This window comes from Misgurnus anguillicaudatus, chromosome 19 (assembly GCF_027580225.2).
Source record: "Misgurnus anguillicaudatus chromosome 19, ASM2758022v2, whole genome shotgun sequence".
Lineage (NCBI taxonomy): Eukaryota > Metazoa > Chordata > Actinopteri > Cypriniformes > Cobitidae > Misgurnus > Misgurnus anguillicaudatus.
This window is the reverse complement of record NC_073355.2, coordinates 38,870,893-38,897,446: the sequence shown is the minus strand read 5'-3', so window position 1 is coordinate 38,897,446 and position 26,554 is coordinate 38,870,893. Positions and strand designations below refer to the sequence as shown.

Here is a 26,554-nt window from a genome sequence, read left to right as displayed (position 1 = left end):
GTTCAGTACATTCTGGTACAAGTGGGTGGAATATGTAAAGATGTTACAGCCAGACTTTGCGGAGGTAGAGAACAAATGACTCTTTCCTTGGGAATGAAGAATGTAATTGTAATTTTTGTTTTGTTTATTTGTAACTCTTCCCTACAACAAACTCATAGTTTGTTAGTAAGGCAACCGGAAGTTCGGATCCAGACGTGTATCGCGTCAGCGAACATGCATCCGATGAAACTGTCTATAGTTCTCATGTGTGCCATTTTTATTTATTTTTTTGTATATTTTAGTTATTGTTGTATTATATAAAAACATAAAATCAACAGCAGGAAAATGCAACTACTTCTGACTAGAAATAAACAATGTTGTCTATGCTGCTACAACAAAATAAACAATTTTAAAAAACAAAGATAGCTGCATTCTTCTGCATTTTAAGCAATATTTAACTGTATGACTGAAGTAGAAAGAAAATACATTAATGTGCATAATTAGAGTCAGGGTTATGTCTTGTCATGTTTATGTCTTTTATTTTGAAAATGTTCACTGCCATGTTGTCTCTTGTTTTCCTATTCCCTGATGTGTTATGTTCTGATTAGTTCTTTGTCCCTATTTAAGCCCTCTTGTTACCATTGTTCTTTCTTGGTTATTGTTTGTTATATAAGTTATTTCGTGTTTTTATCACACTCCTTGTTTCATGCCACGGATTATGCTTCGTGTTTTGTTTTATTAAAGTCGTATCTGCATTTAGATCCTGCCTTATATCATGTTTGGACAACACCTTACAACTAGTTGCTGGTGATAAACTGATCTCATCAGGGTTTCATGCAGTTAGCTTTCTGTGTTCTGGCGTGAATAAAAAAAATAAATAAAATAAAATAAGTATTTTCCTATTTAAGTAGCTAGGACTTTATGACAAATTCCAATTGGCCGTGATCATCCCTATGGCCTGTTTCCTTCGAAGTTTATTACTCTTGACGTCTAAATTCTAGGGGGAGTTGCACAATTGTGTTTCTGTGGCCGATTAAAACAACATTGGCAAACAGAGTAATGAAAAACATCATGTGGATTGTAGATGTTCGGAATTACATTTTAATTTTATTGGTGCGAAACACAGCAGGCAGTCATTCAGAACTGAGTCTTTGTTAAAATTACATTTGTGGTTCTGTAACAATTTGAACATAAAGAAAAAAAATATTACTATATATGTGCACAAAGTATTTCTTATTATCAACTTAAATAATTAACAATATTTTGTCTGAATAACACATAGTCACATAATAACCATTATTAAAAAAAAACACTGGGTAACGATTCATTACTTTGCCAACAGAGGCCGCCACCAATATCTTACCTCCATAGACATAGACTCCACCACAGTTTTTATATCATTAAATAACTAACTTAACACAAACTTATTTTAAAAACAAACACTTGAATTTACATCAGCGTGATGATAAACTACAGTAAATGACAGAAACCAGCTTTGGAAAAAAGATAATTGAAGTGTAATTACATTTTTTTGTTGGTCTCAAGTCCCATTGAATAACATGGGGAGGCGGGCTTTATGACCTATACTGGGACCAGTCACTGGGGGGCGATCAAGATGTTTTGGCTTCACTTTTCAGGGCTTGGGTGGCACGCTTGCTTACCTCTAAATGTAACCCTCGTACTCACTCATGATCTCTTTCTGTCTACAGTATTACTGTTGTGTTATGAAATGGTAACTAAATATAAATGCATAATAAAATACAGAATTGCGATTATTATCATCAGTTGACTGTATCTCTTTAATGAACGAGGTCCATTTACAGACATTATATTGCAGTACAGCGGCAATATTAAATATTTACACGGGAATCATAATCATATAAACAATAGAGCTCAGATGCAAAACCTTCTAGGTGCGTATGACATGTTTTCTTGTAAATTAGCATTTTTATCAGACTCTTATTGCATTCTGCCAACAAACCAGTATTTCTGAATGGCCTGAGGTTGGGATTAAAAGGATTAAATGTGAAAGTATTTGAAGCATATAATATGTGCCGAAAGCATTCGGTTAATATCATTCTCTCATTTTTGAAGATTGTGGCATTTGGTGGCGTGTAGCAGCTTCTGCATCTGAGCTCCTCATAAAAACCTATTTAATGCTATTAGAGAATCAAAGATAAGCAAGTATTTAGTCAAATGCACATAAAGGTTTGAATTGATAATATTAAGCATTAGTTGCCACCTCTTTCTTCTGTAGTATTTTAGTTAATCTGAACATAAGTCACAAAAACAGAAGCAACATCTGAAAAATAAGTAAATCATGCAAAAGACTAAAATGGATACTGAATACAGATACTAAGTGCTGTGTTTGGTGCCGTTTTCATATTTGTTTAAAATATTAGTTTATCTCAACTTGACCTCATGGTTTCTTCAGTTTAGAGTACACAGTATCACCATCTTCACTGTTATTCCCTAAAAAGGACAAGAATGGGAAACTTCATCTTTTGACAGTTAGTTTAACCTCTCGGTAATGACGACTTTAGGTTTAGCTACCTGTTTTTAGATATTACATGGATCGTTCACCCAAAAATGAAAACTCTATCATCATTTACTCACTCTCATGTTGTTACAAACAGGCATAAATTTCTTTGTTTTGATTTTTGGACCGAACCATTCGTGGACCCCATTCACTTCCATAGTAGGAAAAATAATAACAATGGAAGTAAATGGGGTCCATGAACGGTTTGGTTACAAACATCTTAAAATATCTTCCTTTGTGTTCATCAGAACAAAGAAATGTATACAGGTTTGTAACAACATGAGAGTGAGTATTTAAAATAGATTAAATAGTTAAATAATTATTAAATAATTATTTAATTATTAATAATTAAATAGTTATTAAACAGATTACATATTAACTTTCTGTTTATAGATCTGTTTTATAATCTATGTCTATTCTATATCTCTGTTGATCATGATGTTTTGTTTTACCTTTCTTCTCTTTCTTCATTTCTTTCCTGGGTTTCAGTTCAATATCAGCATAGGTGAGATCAGCTGATTCGCTTACATTGTCTACAATGAAGAATAAAGAAATAATTAAGAGTTTTCTCTTCTCATCTTTATTTTTACTCTTCTTGTTATTTCTACCTTTGCTCTCCAGTTTGTTATTCTTGAAGTTGGCCTCTGAATACATGGCATCACTGTGGCCGGCCTGAATCACTGAGAAATGAAAAATTGTCATTACTGTCAATTAGATAAACAACATTAAATAACATCAATATGTTACCTGTGCTTGTGTCTTTATTGTTTGTTGTATTAATAGAGTCATAAAGATGAGCATCTCCTGTAATAAATAAAAATAATTAATAAAGTAAAGCAAAAGACAATGTGTCAAAGCTTTATGTCTTATAAAACCTTAATAGAAATATTGTTTAATATGTTGATATTGACTAAGCATATACATGCAACAATCAAGTACCATGCTAAGTTGTTCTGAGTGGTTGCTAGGGTGTTGCTATGAGTGTTTCTAGCCTATTTCTATGCAGTTACTAGGGTGTTCCTGGGTGTATGTTGGGATGCATCAGCTCTTATAAAAGCAGATTTCTGGCACTGATTATATTGTATGAATGTATTGTAGACTGACCAGACTGCAGTGGATTGTAAACATCTTCAGTCTGTTTCTGATCTGATGTCTGACTGATGTTCTGCTGTTGACTAACAGCTAAAGGAGACTGAGAGACTTTTTTGTTTTTGTAGCACCACAGCAGGATCAAGAAAAATATAAAAAACACGACGCTCAGTCCAAGACACAGACCAACAATAAGACCAAGAGATGAAGATCCTGTGGCTGGAAAAGCAGAGATACATCCTTATATAACTGTGAATATGCAAATTGCGCAACACATTTCAACAGTGCTTATAGAGGAGAGAGACCATCTCTGACTGAGATCCAGCTCTTTGGAGACTCTCCTCTCTCTGGGTGTTTACAGTAGTAGAAACCCTCATGTGACTTTGAGACTGTAGGGATGATCATCATGTCTCCTGTAGTCTGATTCTGCACCACTGATCCATCTTTATAAAATTCAGCTCTCAGGTTAGAGGAGTTTTTATATCGATATAAACAGCGTAGAGTCAGAGGATCTCCTTCAGTCACAGGATGAACAGGACTGTCCAGAATCACATCAACATCTACACAACAAAAGAAATGACTGATGATTATAAATGATAAAAATATTTCAGATTGATTTTTCCCATTTTCTATCAGCGTGACATATGTTACAGATTATTTTTTAATCAAGTAAAATTCCATACACTTAAAATGAAAGAGCAACTTTAACCATAATCTAGGGACCAAAATATAATAGAGACTCTCACAACATCTCAGCGACCAGTAAGAAAATGTTTGCAACCAAAAACCACTTGGGAAACCATAGCAACACTCTGGCAGAGAACTGTTTAGAAACACAGTATAAATGTTAGAAAGGTTTTGCTGAAATACATTACTAAGACTGTGAACTGTGTAGTACTGAATTGTAGAGTTACATCGTTAAACAGTTTTTCCACATTTCTGTGTTCAGGATAAATTGGGGTGGGTGATGCACTGGAGCCACAGAGCATGGTCTCATCCATAACACAATCACAAGCATCCATTCAGGTTTTAGTGGTATTTGACAGCTGAGAGAGGCAGCTTTCCTGTGAGTGGGTGTGGTTTCAGCACTGACAGAGGACACCCCCCCCCCCAGTGTTTTAGAGCAGAGAACACAAGAATCCTGCATGTTATTACAAGATTTTGATTAGGGCTGCACAATTAATAACATGTGATTGTCATGCACATCTCGTCAGTAATGCCAGTTCCTTGATTACTAGTAAATCACCATCAGCGGCTTTCAGATGGAGCAGCATTTACTACACAGAGCCGTAGTTTACTGCAATCGGGGCAATTTCGCATTAATCATCGCGGACGTATCGCTTTCGAAATGTATGCAATATGCCCCGGCTTGTCAGTGAACTACGGTTCTGTGTAGTAAATGCTGCTCCATCAGGGGATTTGTCTGTGTGGTTTATCACATTTGTCTGTGGTGTCACAAACTGAGAACACATTTAATATCAAACTTAACATGGACTTTAAGTTTTGCAGAAGCGAGTATATGCATTTATATTTTAAAAAGTTATTTAATTGCAACTGATTATTGAAATGACTGAATTCTGTTTATGAATTTGTTCTTTATGCACTGATTGTAAAAATGTACTGCTTATAAAATAAATAAATACAAACTAAATACAAACTCACTGTGTACTGAGATATTAACAGGATGAAGTTTCTCTCCAGATTCAGACTGACACCAGTACACTCCAGTATTAAATCTGTGGAGAGATCTGATTGTACATGTAGATGTTGTTCCTGTAGATCTCGTGTCTGATGATGAACAAGATTCCAGTTCATCTTTGTATCTTCTCACTGTCCATCCAGTAGATTTACTGTGATCCTCACAGCTCAGAAAGAGAGATTTGGATGAAAAGTGTTGAGATCTGTTGGGTCTGATGATCAGAGAGACTGAAGGAGAAACACCTGAGAAGAAAATGACAGAAATCATCTTTATAGGAAATAAATGAATAAATAAAAGATATAAGACATAGTGTGTAAGAGATTATTGTTGTCTATTTGTGTGTGATGAACTCACCAGTGATCCACAGTGTTTGTGTGTTACTGTACTCTGTGTGATAGACTGGATCTCCTCTCTCTGCTCTGCACATATAAACTCCTGTGTGCTTCACAGTCACTGAACTCACTGTGTAGATGCCTTTAGATCCTCCACTGCTGTTTGACACCAGCTGATAATCATCTTTATTCACCAAAGAGTCAAAATGTGATACACATGCTTTTAAAATGAAATACTGAAAATCTCATTTAACCCTTAACAATGTTCTGAATGAAACCAGTTGATGTATTTGTTATGAGATGAATGAGATATTACCTGAGTAAAGACTCTGTACAGTGAACCAGCTGAATGTCCAGCTTGTAGATGAATTTATAACCTCACACATCAGAGTCACTGAATCTCCTTCAGTCAACCACTGCTGTGGAGAAACACTTAAAACTGATGGTCGTTTATCTGAAAGTGATCAATCTCTCATGAATAACATGTTACACTTCATCTCATCACACTTATAATGATGAGCAAACATATAAACTCACCTGATGATACAGTCAGTATAACAGCATCACTCATCTCAGTGTTTTGTTCACGTATCTTTCCTCTACAGGTGTATTTACCACTGTGATAGTATTGAATGTTGTTGACTTTACACTCTTGTTTGTTGCATTCGTTGACTATATACAAGTTATATGGCTCTACAGTCCAGCTGTATGTCCACTCAGTGTCTCCTGTATCCTGTATGTCACATCTCAGAGTAACAGTTTCTCCTCTGAACAGCTGTGTGTCAGGATCAACACTCACTACAGGTTTAGGTCTCTCTGTGCAAACACAATTCATTTATTTAAAAAAAAAATCATTATATCATAATTGGACCGTTTATCTCATGACTCGGAGTATAATCACAGGTGGATGTCAATTTTCTCCCTAGCAACCAAACAGAGGTACCCTAGCAACAGAATAAACAAAGCCTTATATCTCTGCGTCAGAACATCACAGAGACACGGGGTTGGATCGTTATACTTGTGGCTTGGATTATAATCATTATTGGATGATACAGTCCCCAGAATTGTGCCACAGCCAGCACCATTTCACATTTTCTTATGAAAATTTCTACTTATTAATCTACTTATTTTTGCGACTGACCTTATAGCATATGCATTTCTAGAAGTTTTCCTTTCAGGCTCAAAATTTATTGGAGGAGATTATTTAAATAATTCACACAATGCGATTTACTGTTTGCATGTGTCCTATGACTGGTATTTGCGCCATTATGTAATGCAGAAAAAAAGCTAATCATTTGGCGCATGAAATGTCTGCAATTGTTGCTAATAGAAGAGGCATCACAGATATCAAAGAGCATGTGATACAAGGTAGAGGATTGTTTTAACATGTAACAGTTTGTTTGGAATGAAAAGATCATATAAAAAATATTGTTTGCCAAGCCGTGTTATTTTTTATTTGATGGAGGAAATAAAATAGGAGTCACTAGGAAAAGTCACACAGTACCAGACATTTCAAAACTTCTTGTAAACCTTAACTTTTTGTCCTCCAGTTATTTTTAGTGTACTATGGCTTCATTAGCTGGGATTACACACGCCAACTTTTCTGCTGCAATGTCTGTGGTGCCAGACTCAAGCACAGATCACTCGCACCTCATCAGCTCAGCTTATTTACAACCTTGAACTACTTTGCGCTGCTCTTAGTAGATTGCGTTGGCCATTATGTAAATCAACTCTTGTGCCTATGTTATTTAATTTGCGATCTCACACTAATTTACCCTGTTTAGTAAATCCAGCCCTAAATATGGAGTCTACACTGACTTAGATATCAAAATCCATGTTGTCTCTGACCTGTAACATTTATCCACAGTCCATCACTGTAGTCTGTGTAATAGTCTGGTTTTCCTCTTCCAGCTCTACACCAGTACTGACCTCCATCTGAAATTTTAACACTGTGGATTGTGTAAGAGTTTGTTTCTGTTGTCGTCTTCTCAGTGTTTTGTGTGTTGTTGTACCAGTAAAACTTCCATCCAGAAGACCAATGATCAATGTGACACCTCAGAGTCATTGTGTTACCTGTCAGTACAGATCCTTCAGTATCTGATCTGAGTTTAGGTTTTGATCCTGCAGGAGAAGAAAACACACACAGTCTCTGTTTACAGTGCAATGCTGTCATGATCTTGCTTTAGTTTGTTGTTTATTTCATGTTTCTTGTATAGGTCAGGTTGCTCTTGTAGAAGTAATTTTAACCCCAATCATTTAAACTGGTAAACTACAGGTTAATATGAAAACAGACTAACCTGATACTGTCAGTGTAACTGCATTACTGATGTGTGAGTATCGTGATCCTCTGGTCTCATTTCCTCTACAGGTGTATTTACCTGCATCAGACTCAGTAACAGAACTGATTTTGTAATACTGAAGTTCCTTCTGCTGGATGATTGAATCATCTTTATACCAGCTGTACTGCCAGCTGCTGACTCCTCCTTCATTGATGACACATGTGAGATTGACAGTTTCTCCTTCATATACATGATCAGCAGGCCAAACAGACACTTGAGGTGTTGGTCTTTCTGTACAATGACAACAATTCACATTGAAAATAATGTCAAACACTTACTTGATTGCAAAACATATATGATGTATCATATTATAGTTTTCTCTGTAACTAATATTGCCGCTCGTTCAATGTCTTAGAAAATAATTTTATTGTGCTATTAAAACAAAGTACTTACTCTGTACTGTCACTGTTATTGGTTCACTGTATTGTGTGTAAACCTGAGGGTTTTCTCCTTTTCTGCCTATGCATTTGTACTCTCCTCCATCAGAGACTTGCACAGATTTGATTGTTTTAGTTCCTGTAGTTTCAGTCGAATCATGTTGTGAAGATCTTCTGAAAATAAACTCCCATCCAGTGGCCGGATAAACCTCACAGATCAGAGTAACTGTATCTCCAATGAACACAGACGTCTGTGGCTCCACAGTCAGAGTTGGTTTTATATCTGTCAATATAAAATCATTGAGACTTGTCAGGTTTTTAACAAGATTTTGTTACTGTAACTGGTAAATCATCATTAATGCATTTTTATTTTACAGATAAAACCCACAGATAATCCACAGTGGGGATTTTTATATTTGAAGATATACAATAAAATGTAATTATAGTCAAAATATTAAAGGTGCCAAAGAGCAGACACGTGCACAGATAGGGCTCAACCTGTGCAGAACACATGCCCTTTTTGTCCTTACACTCCACAGTGCCCTTTTTGGAGGTGTTTTATTAATATATATATTTTTTTAATAAATCAATGCTTTTGGTAACCATTTATGTCTGTCTGTCTGTTTCACAAATATATTTATCCAAGAGAAAGGTATTAAAAAAACTAAATCTTTTTGGATCGGCTCAAACTGTCAGTCAGACCTCTTAACTCCGCCCCCCGAATGCAGCGTGCTGAAGTTTCACAGCAGTCAGAGAGCAGCTGAACGTCTTGCAACGGTAAATAAATATCTTTTTGTTTAAGTACAATGCTGTCTCATTAAGAAAGAAACACCAGTATGTCTATAGCCGGATTATCCATAGACGGGATTGGGCGAGTGGGCAATCAGGGGGCACAAAGGGCTCCAAACTGCGACCCAATGGAGTTTCTGACACAGCGCAGGCAGTTTTTTTAACAAGTGTTCACACATGTGAAGGGCACCCGTGACAAAAATACGAAATGCAGGGTTGGGTTTTTACTGCTTTTTTGCATGATGCGTCTCAATAATTTAACTACCCAGCCCGGGTAGTCAACACATCTTCCTCAGACCCGCGAAAAGACGCGCCCGCGCGGGTGAACATCTAGCCTACGTTAACACCAAAAACATTACAGATTAGAAAGGTTTTAGACATCAGATGCCCAGATAAGGAAAACTGGATAGAAGACGAGAAACTTGTAAAGGCTACAAGTACAGTAGGCTACATTGCCCTGCCACTCATCTCATTACAATATGCTATCTGGATATACCTGATAAGCTATATGTATGTATATTATGCCTTGAAATAGTCAAGGGGGTTGTATGAATAGAGTTAAGTCTATTTAGTATTTGTCAGGAACAGCAGAGAGAGAACCCAAGTGCAAAAGGATGTCGGGGTTTAACAGAAAACACTTTATTATGACACAAAAACAAAAACCCACGAGGGGGTAAACACATTAAACAAGAGGCTTGACAAAGACTAAACTAGACTCACAATTAGACAGATAAACTAGACTAGATATTTTGACTAGAATAGAGACGACTGGATCACATGGACAATACAAAATGAACCTGCACAGAAACAAGGACAAGAGAACATTATATAAGAGAAACTAAACAAGATAACGAGGAGGGAACAGGTGATGGGAATAAGTAATAATTAACAATAAGCAGGAGGATGAGGGGGCGGGGACAATGACAAGACACCGGAGGCACATGCCACAGTAAACAAGGCATGAACTCCACATAAGGCCTGGGACTGCCAGAACTCTGCCACCATGACAAAATACAAATATAACACAAGACTTCAAGGCAGAGTCCTGACAGTATTTGGTATATTTTTAGTAATGCAGTTATTTTGGGGAAAATGTGAATAATTGCAGGCTGATTTAAGGCGTGCTCAAAATTTTCTGCTTGCGCTCCTAACATTCTCTGTCAGGACTACAGTGCTCCTTATAACAAAAAAGTTAGCCCTGAATGACTAGACTAAATTTTTATAAATTTTTATTGCTGGCTTATTTTAAGGAGAGTATTGTACACGAGAGAGAACAACTGCTGTTGTAGTTGTAACCAGAGGAAAAATTACACATTACTACAAATAGGCCTAATACAGACAACCACCCAGGAGGTAAATTGTTAAAGCCAACTTACAAGGCCAGATCTAATTTGCACTGTATAATGCCAATCTATCAAAAAAATTCATTTTTCATTCATTAATAGTGATTTTTTCAATTATTAATAGTGAACAAATATAAAGCTTTTAAAACGATTATTATGTGATATTTATTTGGAGGGGGTGCCCTTTTTTAGTTTCAGCACATGCCCCTCAAAAGGTCTGTGCACGGCCCTGCCAAAGAGTGCATTGATACATTGTGTTACAGTACATTGTCCTCTGATACCTACATAAGGTATGTGACTATTAGGTGCAAAAATGATCGAGAGACGTCCATTTACAATCCTAGGATCTGTCCCAAGAATGAATAATAATGTTGAACTCTGCTCTGATTGGCTGTTTCTTAGAGCAGCTAATAGCTATGTGTGTGTGTGCAAACAGACTTTGCAAATATAAAGCGAGAATGGCATAATAATCTGTGGTTTTCAGAGAAACTGTCGGATTTAATTCATGAGTGTGATCTTGCTTGGTCAACAGCAAAGAAATCTAAAAATAGCTTGGATTGGCAACATTTTAGACATTTAAGAAACAAATGTGTCTTTTAAGTACACAAAGCAAAATAGTATTTTTATGTAAATGAAATATGTGACAGCTCAGCGAATCGCGCTAAATTTAGGAAAGTTATAAATCATCATTGTCTGCCGATTCTAGGGATACTGTTATGCCAAATATATTTAAGTTCAATGATAAAATTATTACAAATAGGAAAATTATATTAGATTCCCTAAACCAGCAGTTTATATTTTCTGAGCTGTTGTTTGAGCATACAACACATCAACAGAGAAGAAAAGAAGAGGTTTATTCTTTGTCCAGGGAAAACATAGCTATCGGTGTTGATGAATGAATGAATAACAATTTATTTGATATGGACATAGCAATTACATTGGACAAACCAGATGCATTGTTTAAGTGTTTTAGCACAAGTGCTAATTCGCAACACTTGTCCACTTGATCTTGTTCCTATTGTACACAGCAAAATCACCAGTGTTAAATGTTCTCTGCTGGTGTATGGGTACCACCAGGTCTGGTGTAGGGTTGTAATAGTATACCATGATATTAACTTTCATGATTATCATACCGTAAACATTTGCTTATCCACAGTTTTGGGGAAAAATAATAAAGCAGATCTCACCTGCGCTACTGCGCACATGCAACTTCATTTGGCGTGACTGCTAGACTCCACTCGTTTATGTACAGCAGAGAAAATGCTAGACTACAAATCCCCATAAAAAAAAAAAAAAAAATTAAAATCTACATTATGGAAATTCTTTGGGTATCTGAAAAACTAATGCAGGGTTGTCCTTGAAGATGGATATACAGTTTGCAAGAAATGTGGACGAAGAGTGGCTGCAAAAGGGGGCACTAAAGCCCATTTAAGTGATTTATATTACAGATCAACTTAAGTTGATTATACTTAGGCCATATAATAAAAACAATACATTTCACTCACTATATGACGATGTGAACAAATGAATATATCCAGAGCAGCGCTGAGAGAATTTAATGAGTATTTCATAATTTATTTTAAAGAACAATAGTATAAATTAAGAATTACATTTTTTTTTCAAAAGTGTTTTTATCTTTTAAAAGCATTTGATACAGTTGATCACTATATTCTGACTTAGAGATTGGTGGATTTTCCATTGGAATGTCTCCAAATGCTGTTAAATGTTCAGGTGGATGGTGTTCAGGTGGATGGTGTGTCTTCAAACTTATTACTTTTATAAAATGGTGCATTTTGAGTCCCATTTTATGTACTGTACTATTGATATAAAGGATTTGTGTTTGAATATAACAACTGCAAAGTATCTTTTTTATGCAGATGACACAGTTTTGTATAGTTCTGCCTTATCCTTAAGAAGTGCCTTAGAAGATCTGCAATCTGCGTTTAACATTATTGAGAAGAATCTTCATAATTTGAGACTTGTACTAAATTCATACAAAACCAAAATGTTGTGCTTTTCTAAATCAAGGAAAATAGATGATGCTTGTCAAATTGTTACATCAGAATAAGAAAGTAATTGAACGAGTACCAGTGTAGAAATATCTTGGTTTCCTTTTAGAAGAAAGCTTGTCCTTCAAGCTACATATGTTTGACAAAAAAACTTCTATTTTATCTTTCTATTTTTATTATAGAAACAAAGGCTGTTACTCTTTTAGTGTGAGAAAAACACTCATACAAGCAACTTTTCTTTCAATGCTGGATTATGGGGATATTTTATATATGCCTGCAAATCAATCTTCGTTAAAAATGCTGGATTCAATATATCATGCAGCATTAAGATTTGTAACTAATTCTAGTTTTCTACTCCTCAAAGGAGTTTGTACGAAAGTGTTTGTTGGCTATCCTTGCAAAATCAACCTTTAAGGCCATACTGCACACACTGCCCACTTATTTATGTTCTCTTTTGACTCTAAAATTTACTTTGAAGGAAGGTAATCTTCGGTCACATGGACAAATCATGTATGACATTCCACAAACGAGAACTGTTTTTGGTGAAAGTGCTTTTAATGTTTTTCCACCGTTATCTTGGTATAATTTGAAAAACCAGATAAAATTGGACTACTTACCAACAATGACACCGTTTAAAATTAAGATAAAGGACCTTCTGAGTACTAAATGTACAGTTACTGACCACTGTTGCTAATTTTGTTAAGATGATGTTAAATTGTAAATAGCTTTTTCTTTTTGGTGTTAAATGTTGTTGTTTTTTGTTATTTTGTTTTCATTGTATATTTTAACTATGGAACTATTATTCTGCTGCCTTTGAAAAGGAGATTTTGAATCTCCTTCATTTCCTTGTAAAATAAAGGTTAATAAAGAAATTTAAAAAATATATGTTTGAGACTGAATCAGATGAAGATACATGGGAGTTTTGAGATTGTTAACTCTATTAAGAGAAAATGCTTCTCTGCCAATGACAAGCTGCATGTCTGTGTATGTAATGAGGATCGCTCTACATTTGATCTGTATCAAAAGTCCTTCACAAAAATTTATTTATCTCAGCTTTTTGCTCAAAAAATTTGTGCTTTTGAAGAAACCTACCCATATTTGAGAGATGATAAAAGAAATCTAATGAAGGTAGTTTTTTTTTAAAGTAGAGCGTCTGTTCTTTCATTTGATATATTGTATGTTTATATATTTTAAGAATAACATTTTCTGGAAGGTATTAAACTTTTGTGAAAATCATGAAAAATGCTGGCACTGGCTGGCAACTTTAAAAATAAAAAAAACCCGGCGGGGAAAGAGTTAATGGACGTGGTAAGTTTTTTTTTTCAATATGGACCTGCAAAACATATCTGTAAATTCAATATTGAAATTTAGCCTAAACATTAGCATATCGTGCTAACTTAGCAGTCACAACTTTGTTTTTAACACTGAAACAACACTGTACTTAATTTAATGTTGGGGCTTAGCCTACATTGTTCAATGTGTAATTAAATAATTGGCATTGTGTTTTCAGAACAAAGTGTATTACTGTAAGTATAATACTTACCCTTTACTGTCACTGTTATTGATTCACTGTATTGTGTGAAAACCTCAGAGTTTCTTTTTTTTCTGGCTCTGCACTTGTACTCTCCTCCATCAGAGACTTTCACAGATCTGATTGTTGTAGTTCCTGTAGGTTCATGGTATTCAGAGTTTGAAGGTTTGGTAAAGAAAATCTCCCATCCAGTGGACTGATGAACCTCACAGGTCAGAGTAACTGTGTCTCCAATAAACACAGGCGTCTGTGGCTTCACAGTCAGAGTTGGTGTTATATCTGTGAATATAAAATCATGGGGAGTTGTGAACCATTTTCAAAAGGATCTTCTTGCTGTAACTACACTGTAAAAAATTTCCGGGATTTCACAAGATGTAATTGTGATATTTCACAGTAAATTACATTATTAGCATGTCACAGGCTTTAACTGTGACATTTCACAATATAGTACAGTATTCAGACTTTTATTGTGAAAATAATGCCATCGGCGAAATCACAGGGAACGGCTGTAAGTTCCGACGCACGCTATCTGTTTGGGTTCTCTCATCTCTGCGGTCTCATCCAACGGATTCTGTGGTAAGTGTTAAAATGTCAAATTTTGTCAAATAAATGACTGATTTATTTTCAAAATATATGTCATAGTGCATGTAGTATTATCCAAATGTCGTTATTTGTAGGTTTCGCGTGGGTTGAACCGCTAAATTTGAAAATAAAGCAATGAACAGATGTTGGTAGTGTTACTGTGAGACCTTTTAGGAGCTTTATTAAAAATAAAACATTATTTGTTAACTTGAGCTTTTCTTAGTGCTAACAGCTTTCTCTCTTTTTCTTCCTTCACAGCATCTTTCTGAGGTAACCACTGGGGAATAAAGTTATGAGGTAAACTGTGGCTTATACGAACATTATGGCCGTTATTATCAGATAGAAAAATGAACTTAATTAATATGCCCGGTTTCAGTAAAACCAGATGATGGTGTCGTGGATTAGGGTAGACATAAATTCATTTCAAAATATAACTTATAGAGATGTGTGAGAGAGATACGGAGCAGCGGTTATCTGCCGCGTCACCTGAAAAATAAAGTGCGTATGTCAATGTTTTAAGACATTTTAAGGAGTGATTCACATATATTGCGTCTTTTGCGCGCTCAAGTCCGTTATTTCAAATATAGGCGAAGCGACGCGCTCGTTTTTTCAGGCGCGCCCGCACCGCATTGATTTAAAAACATTTCAACTTTTCAGAGTCATCTGTGTTTTTGCAAGTAACTTGCACAAACGTAAATGTGATTTCCAGCTGGTAATTCATAAGTTTTAATCATTATCTTGTGATGGTGTTTGTATTTATGGGCAGAACTGACTACAGGGTGGTGAGCTTTCTAACTACACACACAGTTCATTTTAAGGTTGACACCCTAGTTGTCCTGCCCTATAGTTTCACATTTTAACTAATCTGTATATATTGTTCAGTAGTGCTTAGTAACTTTCATGTGTGTGAACCTGCATTTATGTATACAACATGAAAAGTGAAGCCTTCTTCATTGTTTTCAGGTATTTTTTCCACACTTCACAAGGATGGGGACATCACTCAGAAGAGTAAAGTTTCGAGAAGCCCTGGATACCAACTACCATAACATTCTGAAGTTTGTCCAAGGAGTCAACTATCTTCAACGGGGTAAAGATGTTTTGTCTAGGCTGCATTCATTCTTCTCTTTCTGATGGTAAACTTCAACGAGCCCAATGATACCATTGTGCTTAATGTTAAAGGAACATGCACACATTTTGGGAATTTAGCTTATTCACCGTATCCCCCAGAGTTAGAGAAGTCCATACATACCTTTCTCTTCTCCGTGGGTGCTGTAACTCTGTCTGACGCAGCCCCCGCTAGCTTAGCTTAGCACAAAGACTGGAAGTGAATGGTCCCAGCTAGCAAACCGCTCCCTATAATTGACAAAATAACGCGAACAATTTCCTATTTATTTGTATAATCACACCATGTACAAATAACAAGGTCATATGAGACACAGCTATCTTTTAACAGTATACATACTGGGAACTATATTCTCGGAAGGCGAAGCACTGCTACTTGGACGGAGTGATTTGCACGACTCTGACCAAACTCTCTGCTCCTCACCAGGGGGCTTCTCGGGTGCTGCGAGCAAATCACTCCGCCCAAGTAGCAGTGCTTCATCTTCTGAGAATATAGTCCCCAGTTTGTATACTGTTAAAAGGTGGCTGTGTCTCATATGACCTTGTTATTTGTACACGGTGTGACTATACAAATCACAACATATAAATAGGAAAATGTTCGTTAGTTTGTCACTTATTGGGAGCAGTTTGCTAGCTGGAGCCATTCACTTCCAGTCTTTGTGCTAAGCTAAGCGAGGGCTGCGTCAGACATAGTTACAGCACGCACGGAGATGGGAAAGATATGTATGGACTTATCTAACTCTGGCCCAGGTGAAAAAGTAGTACACTTTCATAATATACTTAAAGTGCTCTATTTTCGCACACTAATTTTGTACCTACTAAAAGTTCATTTTTAGTACTTTTTAAGATGTTCTTAAGATTATCTAAGTGTACTTCACTGTGCTATTTTGAGAGACCATGAATTTAAACTGCACTTTAAATGCACTTTTAACATACTATCTCTGTATTAAATATTTATTTATTTAACACCTGTATTAAACTTGAACCCAACTTTCATACAAAGATCTGTTCAAGTTTACTACAAGTGGTACCTAAATAAATTTTTAAAATACATTTTTATCACATTTTAGTTCATATTTATGGTGTCTCAAAATAGCACAGTGAAGTACACTTAGATGATCTTAAGATTATCTTAAGTACTAAAGAAGATTTTTTAGTATATTAAGTACAAAATTAGTGCACGAAAATAGAGCACTTTAAGTACACTATGGAAGTGTACTTCTTTTTCACTTGGGGGATACAGTGAATAAGCTAAATTCCCAAAATGTGGGCGTGTTCCTTTAATGTAAATATATATTTTACCCTTAAATTAGCATTAAGTCTATTATTTTGGGATAAATGCACTGTACTTGTATATTGCCTTTCTAGTCTTCTGGGTCCGGTTGCACCAGCTAGACATAAAATAAAAGAGTGTAATAGTCGTGCGTAAAGGGTTCATTATAGTTGTGCGTAGGTCCTACAGCTTAGCCGCAATGGTGTAGGTTGCGTGTCGGTTTTCATATGCACTTCTCTGCGTAGTCGCCCGCGTCAACATGCAAATACACATGCAGACCGCTGGTAGTCAGTATCCACGGGTGTAACCACAGTAGCAGCTCAACCGCCAAAGAAGCAGCAGCTTGCCCAGTTAACCCACAACCGAAGAAGAACAGCAACTTGTGTATGTTTTGAGAAGACCAGCAATGATGGAAGTAAATAAACAGCGACTTATGTTGCATTTTGAGTTAAATCACTTCTCAACTTGGCCCATCTTTGTTCTCACTGGCGCAAACGGAAATACCTATGACACAGTTTTTTTACTAGACAGGAAAGGCTCTAGTTGACCAGTAACAGCCTTGCGGCCCGTGTAGAACTGACGCGCTGTTAATAATTTGGCAAGGGCACGTCAGGCTACACAAAGCTATGCTCAGGCTACGGATAACCTACAGCATAGCTATAACATGGGCTTAAACGTATAGTTCATCTTAAAATAAATTTTTTGTTTGTAAGCATACCCCCAGGCCATCCAATATGTAGGTGACTTAGTTTTTTCAGTAGAACACAAATATAGATTTTTAACTCCAATCGTTTCAGTCTGTAAGTTGTATAATGCGAGTGGATGGTAACAAAATCTGAGAGAAAAAAAACATACACAGACAAATCCAAATTAAACTCTGCGGCTCATGCAGACACATTGATGTCCTAAGACACAAAATGATCGGTTTGTGCGAGAAACCGAACACTATTTATATAATTTTTTACCTCTAATACAACACTATACCCAAAGCAATACGTGCGTACACATCGCCGTCTGATTCCTGTAATCTTTAATGGCGGGTTGCGAAAGAACTTCATAGGTGCATACCGCCACCTACTGTAGCGGGAGCCCTGTATAGTGTATATGGGCCCTCATGCCCTGCACCCAATACAGTAGGTGGCGGTATGCACCTATGAAGTTGTTTCGCATCCCACCATTAAACATTACAAGAATCAGACGGTGATATGTATGTGCGTATTGCTTTGGGTATAGTGTTGTCTTAGAGGTAAAAATTTAGGGCTGCATGATATACCGCATGCGATTATGAATGTAATATTGTCAACTTTTCAGTGAACTACGGCTCTGTGTAGTTAATATCGCTCCATCTAAAAGCAGCTAATGGCGATTTACTACTAATCAAGGAACCGGCTTCCCTGAACAGAGGCGCGTGACAATCGCATGCGATTTATCGTGCAGCCCTATAAAAAATGATATAAATACTGTTCGGTTTCTCCCACAAACGTATTGTTTCGTGTCTTAGGACATTGAAGTGTCGTCACGAGCCGCAGGGTTTAATTTGGATCTCTGTGCATTTTTTCTCTCTCAGATTGTTTTACCATCCACTTGCATTATACGACTGACAGATTAAAAAGGTTGTAGTTACAAATCTACATTTGTGTTCTACTGAAGAAACAAAGTCACCTAAATCATAGATGGCCTGGGGGTAAGCTGACAAACATGAACTATCCCTTAAGGGGTCTACACCGTAGCTAGGCCGTAGGTTATCCGTAGCCTGTGCGTAGCTTTGCATAGAAATTTTAATTATAAAATTGCCAAAATTTTAACAGCGCATGACGCGTCAGATCTACAAGGTCCACAAGCGCTGTGATTGGTCCACTAGAATCCTTCCCGTCAGCTAAAAAAAATCCTGCGTCATAGGTATAGACGGTTTCATCGGATGCACAAAATACGCGTCTGGATCCAACCTTTACTTCCGGTTTCGTTTTTTTTAATGGTCTGACTAGTTGCTAAACTGATCTCTTGTTTTTTGTTCTTAGCGGAGTTTACCGGAAGTTACGTGCGGATCGCGCAAGCCGCTTGTTTATGTTGTTGCTGCTGAAACATTCTTTATCCGTTTGCCATGGTGAGAACAAAGATGGGTCAAAAGTTGAGGAGTGATTTAACTCAAACTGCAGAAAAAGTCACTGGCTTTTTATTTCCATCACTGCTAATCTTCTCAAAACATACACAAGCTGCTGTTTCTTCTTCATTTGTGGGTTAACTGAGCAAGCTGCTACTTCTTTGGCACGCAAAAGTACATATGAAAACTGATGCGTAGCCTACGCTCGTCAGATCGCAAAACATTATAACAGGAATAGGTACGTAAAGGAACGATGGTGTTGTAGAAATGTAGTAAAGTAAAAGTACAGATAATTTGTTGCAAAATGTAACAAAGTAAAAGTCAAAAGTATGTACTATATATTATACTTAAGTAAAGTACAAATACATGGAAAATTTACTTAAAATACAGTACTTCGTTAACTTAGGCCGGTGACACACTGGACGCGCGGCACAAGCGCCTCAGCCGCGCGGCGCGTCCGCCTCCAATTCGGCTCCCATGCCAACAGGCCAGATCCTGCAGAGCGCCCGCCCGAGATGTGCGCCTCAGGCGCGGCTCGAGCTGCGCAAAAAACGAGTGCATGCTAGAAATAGAACCAACGCCTGTTGGAAGCGTTTCCAGGCAAAATAGAATAGGAAAATATGTTTATATTTCATTTTGTACACAAATACATAATAATTAATGACATTTTGATGTTTGAAAGTCTTTAGGTTGACATAAATTCAGATATAAATGTAATTTAAATTTATGTTATTCAATGGGACTTGAGACCAACAAAAAAAAATTAATTACACTTCAATTATCTTTTTTCCGAAGCTGGTTTCTGTCATTTACTGTAGTTTTTATCACACTGATGTAAATTCAAATGTTTGTTTTTGAAATAGGTTTGTGTTTAGTTAGTTATTTAATGGTATAAAAACGGTGGTGTCACGTCATGATTGACAGCTGTGATATCGTGTGATATGCGCATTCTACAGTGTGATATGCGCATTCGAGGGCGGGGTTTTGACTTTGCGCCTTCCATTCCTGCTCACTATGCGCATGACTGGTCCCGAAATCGCTATTGCGCAGACCCCGCAGATGTCAGCGCCATATCGAGCAACTGACGGCTTCACTTTTCCCCAATGGAAGAGAGCGAACAGGCGTCGTCCATCTTTTTTACAGTCTATGGTAAAAACACAGAAAATGTGAAGCAGCTGCCACTCAACTGACACGCAACAGAAACGCCCCGCTCACACCACGCAGCCAGTGTGTCAGCGGCCTTACATTTTACCACTGCCTAACAGGATGTTAGATACCTAACCTAACTGAACCAGAAGTGGACATGCACAAAGTTGACAAGTCCCGCCCAAAAAACCCGGAAGCATGATAATCCCTTATTATTTGACGTTGTGAAGACCACCCACCGATTGAAAAAGAAATTGGCTATTAACACATATGTTTGTTAAAAAACGTATATCTGATCCTCATTTACATTTTTATATTAAAAGCCTATATTATATATAAGCCTATTTTCATCAATGCGCGTGTGGACAAACATACAAACATTCTATAACCACCGCACCGCAGTAAATTGGTGCATTACCATCGCGGTGGTAAAATACTGTCACCGTTAACAGCTGTAATATACTGTATATATACATACATACATACATACACACTACTGTGCAAAAGTCTTAGACCAGCTTTGTTGGACCACCTTGTCCAAACTGAGCTAACTTTAGTTTGCTCTGTACTGCATCCCACTTGAAAGAAACTAACAGCTTTTCTCTCTGCCTTTTTGTTTATAGGTGCTTCTTGGGCATTAATTCGGAGACAGACAGGCAGAAAGGACAGAAACAACAAGCTGCAAGTCTGTACACTGATTAGAAAACTTATGACTTGAATGGATGTCAGTCTAGTGTGTCACAAATACTAGTTCTTTGTTTAGCTAGAGGCGATTGTACACTTTGTACTCTTACAATGTTCTATATCAGGAGTCTCCAACGTGGTGCCCATGGGCAGCAGGTATATACACAGAGTCTGTGAGGTGCCCACCAAATCACATTCTATTAATAGTCTCAATTGTAATGTTTGTTGATTACATATTTTTTATATTGACTTGGCTTGGTTTACATATGTTAAAATTTTAAACAATACAAAAACATATCAAAAAGTACAATGAAATAAAATCAACAAGTAAAACAAAAAAAGTTTTGAGTACACTATATCAAAAGGTAGCCCTCCAGAATGTTTTATCCATTGTGGTAGCCCTTGCTCACAAAAAGGTTGGAGACCCCTGTTCTATATTGTGTTTGTTAAATAAAGAAACATGAAGAAATTAGTGAATGTCAGTCTACATTGTAAAAATAAAATATTTGTTGCACTTATTTTTTAGGTTTAATTAACTCTAAATTACAATTTATTTCAACTTTCTTGACTAGTGAGGAGTTGCTATTAAGTATAAAAAATAAAGTTGAAATAACTTAAGCTAACTACTTTAATTTTATAATTTATTGCAACTCTTCATTAGTCAAAAAAGTTAAATGAATTATACACTCTAAAAAATCCGGGGTTATTTTTTCTACCCAAATGTGGGGTTAAGCCATTTGGGTAATTTTTTTGGGTTATTTTCGCAGTCTTGGGTAGTTTTTTGGGTAGTTTTATGTAACCCCACCACTGGGTAATTTTCTGGGTAATTTTCACTGAGAGTGGAATCAATACACCCCCTCCCCCTCCCGGACTCAACAACCCAGCTCATTGGGTCAAATCAACTCGGCGCAGATTCAGGTGCAGCACAGGCTGACTGAATTTGAGGTGGATGCAACGCACCCTAATATTTGGAGAAATAAGGTTCGTATCAACATATTTATTCATATAACATATTTTTTAAACCTATTTATACACGTATCATAATATCGAGGGCTATATAAAGACGTAAGTGCCATTACATTCAGTTTTACATGGCATTAAATACGCCGCCAGCTTCGTTCGTTTAGGTTGGCTTGTTTGATATGCCCGTTGGATAGTAAATACGTTTTCTACTGTTTTTGTTTAATGTTTTAAACGTCCCCTTTGGACAAAGCCTTAAGTTTCTTCTTAACTAACGTTATATGATGACATTTACGTTACTTCAAAGCCCAGTTAACTGTTAACTTAAAACGAGATTAATGTAAGTTAAAGTAAATGCACTCTTTGCATTTTCAGATTATTAAAATGAGATTTTTGACAATTACAGCCCGTAACAAATCTCTGGTAATTAATTTCTGAAAACCATTTTTTGTACACGAACAGTTAAAGCAGCCCATCCCCCGCTGTACAGCAGTGCTGCTGCTGGGTCAAAACAACCCCTTTCATGGATCATCTGTCGCGGGGATTTTGGATGGTCAGAAGGAGAAATACAGCAGGACTTTACAAGCAGACATTCTTCAGCGGTTCTTTTCTGGTGAAATAAAGGTCTGTATTTGTCTTTGTATCATTTAATCGATACCTATTGGCAAATGTGTTGTCCAAGAACGAGGGCATTTCATTAACGTTACGTTTAGTCAACAACATCAGTCGAGTGCTTGAAATAACTTTTTGTGAGCAGATGCGCGTTTTTACCACAGAACGGGGTAACGTTGGACAATATATTTAATATGGTAATAATGGCGATTAACATTGGACTATAATTATACTTTATTATTATGAGTATAGACCGTTTCATCGGACGCACGGGTGTCGCGGGTACGCGTCTGGCGTTTACTTCCGGTTTAATGGTCTGACTAGTGCCTCAGATGAATTCTGGAACAAATTACCTCGTCAAAAATAACAAATGTTTTGGTTTCCTAAAGGCAGGGGGAGACAGCGATCATGACCATGTGAAGGGAGGTTTGATAGCCGATTTGTAGTTAACAATGTATACATTATAGTACACATTTCACTTAGCAACGTTAGCTCAGTGTAGTTTTTATAAGCTTTAGCTATGAAATAAGAACTGAGGTAATTTACTTGTTGTTTATTTTGCTTGGTATCAGAAATTAACTACTCTAAAAAGACTTTGTTGTTATTTATTCTTAGCCGAGTTTACCGGAAGTTGTTTATAAATGACAGGATTCAACTAACTTTAAAATGTCCATTAAAGCCTAATCACACTCTGTGACATTCAAATCTGCCTCCGTGCTTATCCAGCGAAAGCAGTTTACGTGTAACGTAACGTATGAAACAAACATTCAGATATATGTTTTTCTGGAAGTACTGGAATAAATCTTTATAGTTCAGATATAAGCACTGCTGTCTACGAAAACGATCAAAAGAGATTAAATCGTCTTTTCGACAGTGACAATGCTTCAAATATAGTTTCTCTTAAGTGCAACATTAATGCCAGCAGGTGGTGACAAGTAAATTAAAGGTGGGGTGCATGATCTCTGAAAGCCAATGTTGACATTTGAAATCACCTAAACAAATGAATAAGTATGAATGGTCTATTACAGGGGTGGCGAATGTCGGTCGTGGAGAGCCGCAGTCCTGCAGAGTTTAAATCCAGCTCTAATCAAACACACCTGAACAGGTAATCAAGGTCTAAAGAGTTACTAGAAACCTTCAAACAGTGAGGTTTAGGCTCTGTTTTTACACGTACATGGTTGTTTTTAAAAACTGAGAGATTTACCTTCGTTTGTGCCCCTCGTTTACACGCAAACGGAGAACTCGCCTCTGAAACCGATTGTTTCTTAAAACTCCGGCCAGAGTGGAGATCTTGAAAATCTTCGGTTGCACGTAAACTGAGACAAACAGATGTTTAAGCAGGCAACGTCACAGAGTATGCGCCAGAGCTTGCACCTACGTCAAAAGTGCGACCCATGTTTACATGTGACTGCTACTCTGAACGCTTCCAAGATCACATTTATGTTCGTGCAAACTCGTTTTGTGTGTTTGTATTTGCAAATACAGCTGCTCCATTATGTCGAGGAGCAGAGACGAGTGCTCGGAGGTCAGAAATTTTACGTGTGTTTGACTTAATGCGGCGTTGCAAGAACCGACAGACGAATGATGTCAAAGTACAGCAAGAGTGATTTGAAATTAGACCTCTACGTGTGATTCCTCAACTCGCTCTCGCGGTACTTTGACGTCATCGATCACCTACTGCAACAACTCCTCCCTCCAACATGAAGAACCAGTTTGCGTCACCACCAGCGCTGCCGGTGATTGGCTTATGTGGGCTTGAGCTTCTCTTGACAGCATATATGCACGCGTACATGTAAATAAACACTTTTCTGAAAACTGACATGTGTGCACGATATTATTTTTGAAACCGGAGAGGTTGAAATGTCCATTTGAAAATAGCCGCCCACGTGTAAACAAAGCCTTAATCAGGGTTGGAGCAAAAAAAACTGCAGGGCTGTGGCTCTCCAGGACCGACGTTCGCCACCCATGGTCTATTATCTATATTGATAGAAAGTCTGATGAAAGTTTGTGTTTTTCTGTTTTAGGTGGTCTGAGTTTCCATGAGTTTCCTAGGCTAACTACCCCAGGCATGGTATCTTAATATACTGTCCTTATCATATGAGTTTTATTTAGTCTTCTAGTATTTTAGAAGTTGTTTTTTTGTTATTTTTGCATTTAGATTGCACAAGACTTTTACACATTACACCAGGATGCAGCTCCAAAACTCTTCGAGAAATGGCTCCCTTGATACACCGATAGGATCTTGCATTTTTCTAAACCAGAAGCAAAGCTTCCATGTTCAGTTGAGGAGATGACACAAGGTAAAGTTTCTCAACTATTTTGATATTATGGGCCAGATTTACTAATAGCAATTTAATAAAGACACCCACTGATAAATTAATGAAAAATTTTTTTGACAATAATTGCTGTTGGGAGATTTGGCACTTTCTCCACTCATCTTCATTTATTTGAAATGCCAGACAGTTAACCGACATTATCTGAACATATTGCTTTTCAATTTCTGCTGCTACAGATGCAAAGGGAAATCTTGCATTAAAGCTGCTCCCTGTTTTGCTTCCACCTCCACCCTTCAAAACTGCCAGAAAAAGTCCGGCCCAGCATTGATGATGGCAAAAAAGCTTTCATCGACATTCAGCCTGTAAGTACAAATCAAGAAATTTACTTTAATACTTTATTTACCAGGTATTTAAATAAACTACCATTCAAAAGTTTGGGACATTTATGGCGCTTTTCCATTGCATAGTACCCCACGGTTTGGTTTGGTTTGGGTCGGGTCAGATCACCTCACTTTGGCGTGGTTAGCTTTTCCATTGAGTTTAGTATCACTTCGCAGTGGGAGGGATTATAAGCGTGTCGTTATATTTGTGCCGGATACTGCTGTGACATCATACAAGTGAGAGGAGAGCGTCGTTGTATATTCCCATACGTTTATTTATTTCTCAGTCCGCCACAAAATTAAAATTGTCCACCACCAATAGATGTTTACACATCGCGTTTATGACTACCTCTGTGTCACATGGCAGTTTCTGTTCAAACACCCGCGGCGTCAGCCGACGGCCTCCGCTGAGCCTCACTGAAGTTGCATTTAAGCATATAATGCTGACGTGCTCGTCGTGAATGTTCCGCCACAAACTGCAAGTCTGGAAAAAACTGTTATGGTGTCCCTGATTCTCAACATGTGGATGTTTTTCATCGCTAAAAGGGAGTTTGGGAACTTATAGCAGAGCACAGATGACAACATGTTTGCTCGAGACAGCGCAAGCTAGCACTAAAGGTAAAGCTAACAGAATGACGCTGTTAGTGACGTTTCTTTCAGACCAATCAGTGATCTACAGTGTTTTCACGTCACGTTTGGTATCAGCTCGGGTCGCTTGGAACCCCAACCGAGTTGGTACGAAAAAAAGTATCGGGTACCACGTATTGCACCTAATGGAAAAGCTCCCAAAAGTAAGCTGACCCGACCCAAACTAAACCAAACCGTGGGGTACTATGCAATGGAAAAGCGCCATATGTTAATAGTGGCTGTCTTAAAGTGGGCAAGATCAAGGTGTAATAACTCCCAAACCCATCACCCACACCCTGACACCCCCCAAGATTCACCTTAACTCATTTGCATTGTGTGTCCTTTAGGTTGGAACAAATATGATGGAGTACCTCCAGCAGGCTGAAGCATCAGGACTTTACCCTTATTTCCTGTCACTTGAAAATGGACACATGAGTCCCAGGCATTCGTCATCCTTGGAGGAGAAACTTTGGACAAGGCACTTTGATTGGGGTAGTAGAAGCACTACATTCTTGCAAGTAAATAGACTGGGTTTCAGGTACAAGAGTTATCATTTTAGTTTTTTTTTACAGACTTAAAGGTGCTCTAAGCGAATCTGTGTGACGTTACTTTTTGTTGATGTTTGAACTGTTTTCAAACAAACGGAGAGTAGCTAACTCCTTCCCTCCCTTCCGTGCTTTCATGAACGCGCCCAACCCTCACCCCCAAATGCTTCTTGTCGTTAATTGGCTGGAACCCTTTGTTATCCTTTCTGGTAGTAGGTTT

General features: G+C 37.3%; 1 protein-coding gene and 1 long non-coding RNA gene across 5 annotated transcripts; one reads left to right on the top strand and one right to left on the bottom strand.

Moving 5' to 3' along the window:
• Positions 1-1,422: 1,422 nt before the first annotated feature.
• Positions 1,423-11,701, bottom strand: LOC141350840 (cell adhesion molecule CEACAM5-like). The gene is made up of 14 exons (XM_073856668.1): positions 11,674-11,701; positions 8,371-8,637; positions 7,936-8,208; positions 7,487-7,759; positions 6,176-6,454; positions 5,955-6,092; positions 5,661-5,822; positions 5,270-5,548; positions 3,913-4,167; positions 3,623-3,826; positions 3,266-3,322; positions 3,127-3,198; positions 2,971-3,051; positions 1,423-2,451 (listed from the first exon to the last, which is right to left on the bottom strand). Exons 1-14 carry the CDS (start codon positions 11,699-11,701, stop codon positions 2,399-2,401), a joined length of 2,421 nt encoding a protein of 806 aa, XP_073712769.1. The 3' UTR covers positions 1,423-2,398.
• Positions 11,702-21,613: 9,912 nt separating this feature from the next.
• On the top strand, positions 21,614-26,277 carry LOC129426230 (uncharacterized). Of its 4 annotated transcripts, none has more exons than XR_012359353.1 (6): positions 21,614-21,915; positions 22,357-22,518; positions 24,531-24,577; positions 24,665-24,806; positions 25,019-25,144; positions 26,137-26,277. It is a non-coding gene; the product is annotated as an uncharacterized lncRNA (long non-coding RNA). The 4 variants fall into 4 exon arrangements; XR_012359355.1 differs by adding an exon at positions 23,535-23,611 and having other exon boundaries at positions 21,614-22,518; XR_012359354.1 differs by adding an exon at positions 23,535-23,611 and having other exon boundaries at positions 21,614-23,452.
• Positions 26,278-26,554: the final 277 nt, after the last annotated feature.

What these genes read in the sequence shown, in the direction of transcription:
- LOC141350840 (XM_073856668.1), bottom strand. Translation starts at nt 11,701, where the DNA reads ATGAAGTTGCATGTGCGCAGTAGCGCAG. An exon ending in AATAACAGTGACAGTACAGA is followed by an intron (nt 8,209 to 8,370) that starts GTAAGTACTTTG and finishes GTCATTGTACAG; the next exon opens with AAAGACCAACACCTCAAGTG. An exon ending in AATGAAGAAAGAGAAGAAAG is followed by an intron (nt 2,452 to 2,970) that starts GTAAAACAAAAC and finishes TGTCCTTTTTAG; the next exon opens with GGAATAACAGTGAAGATGGT.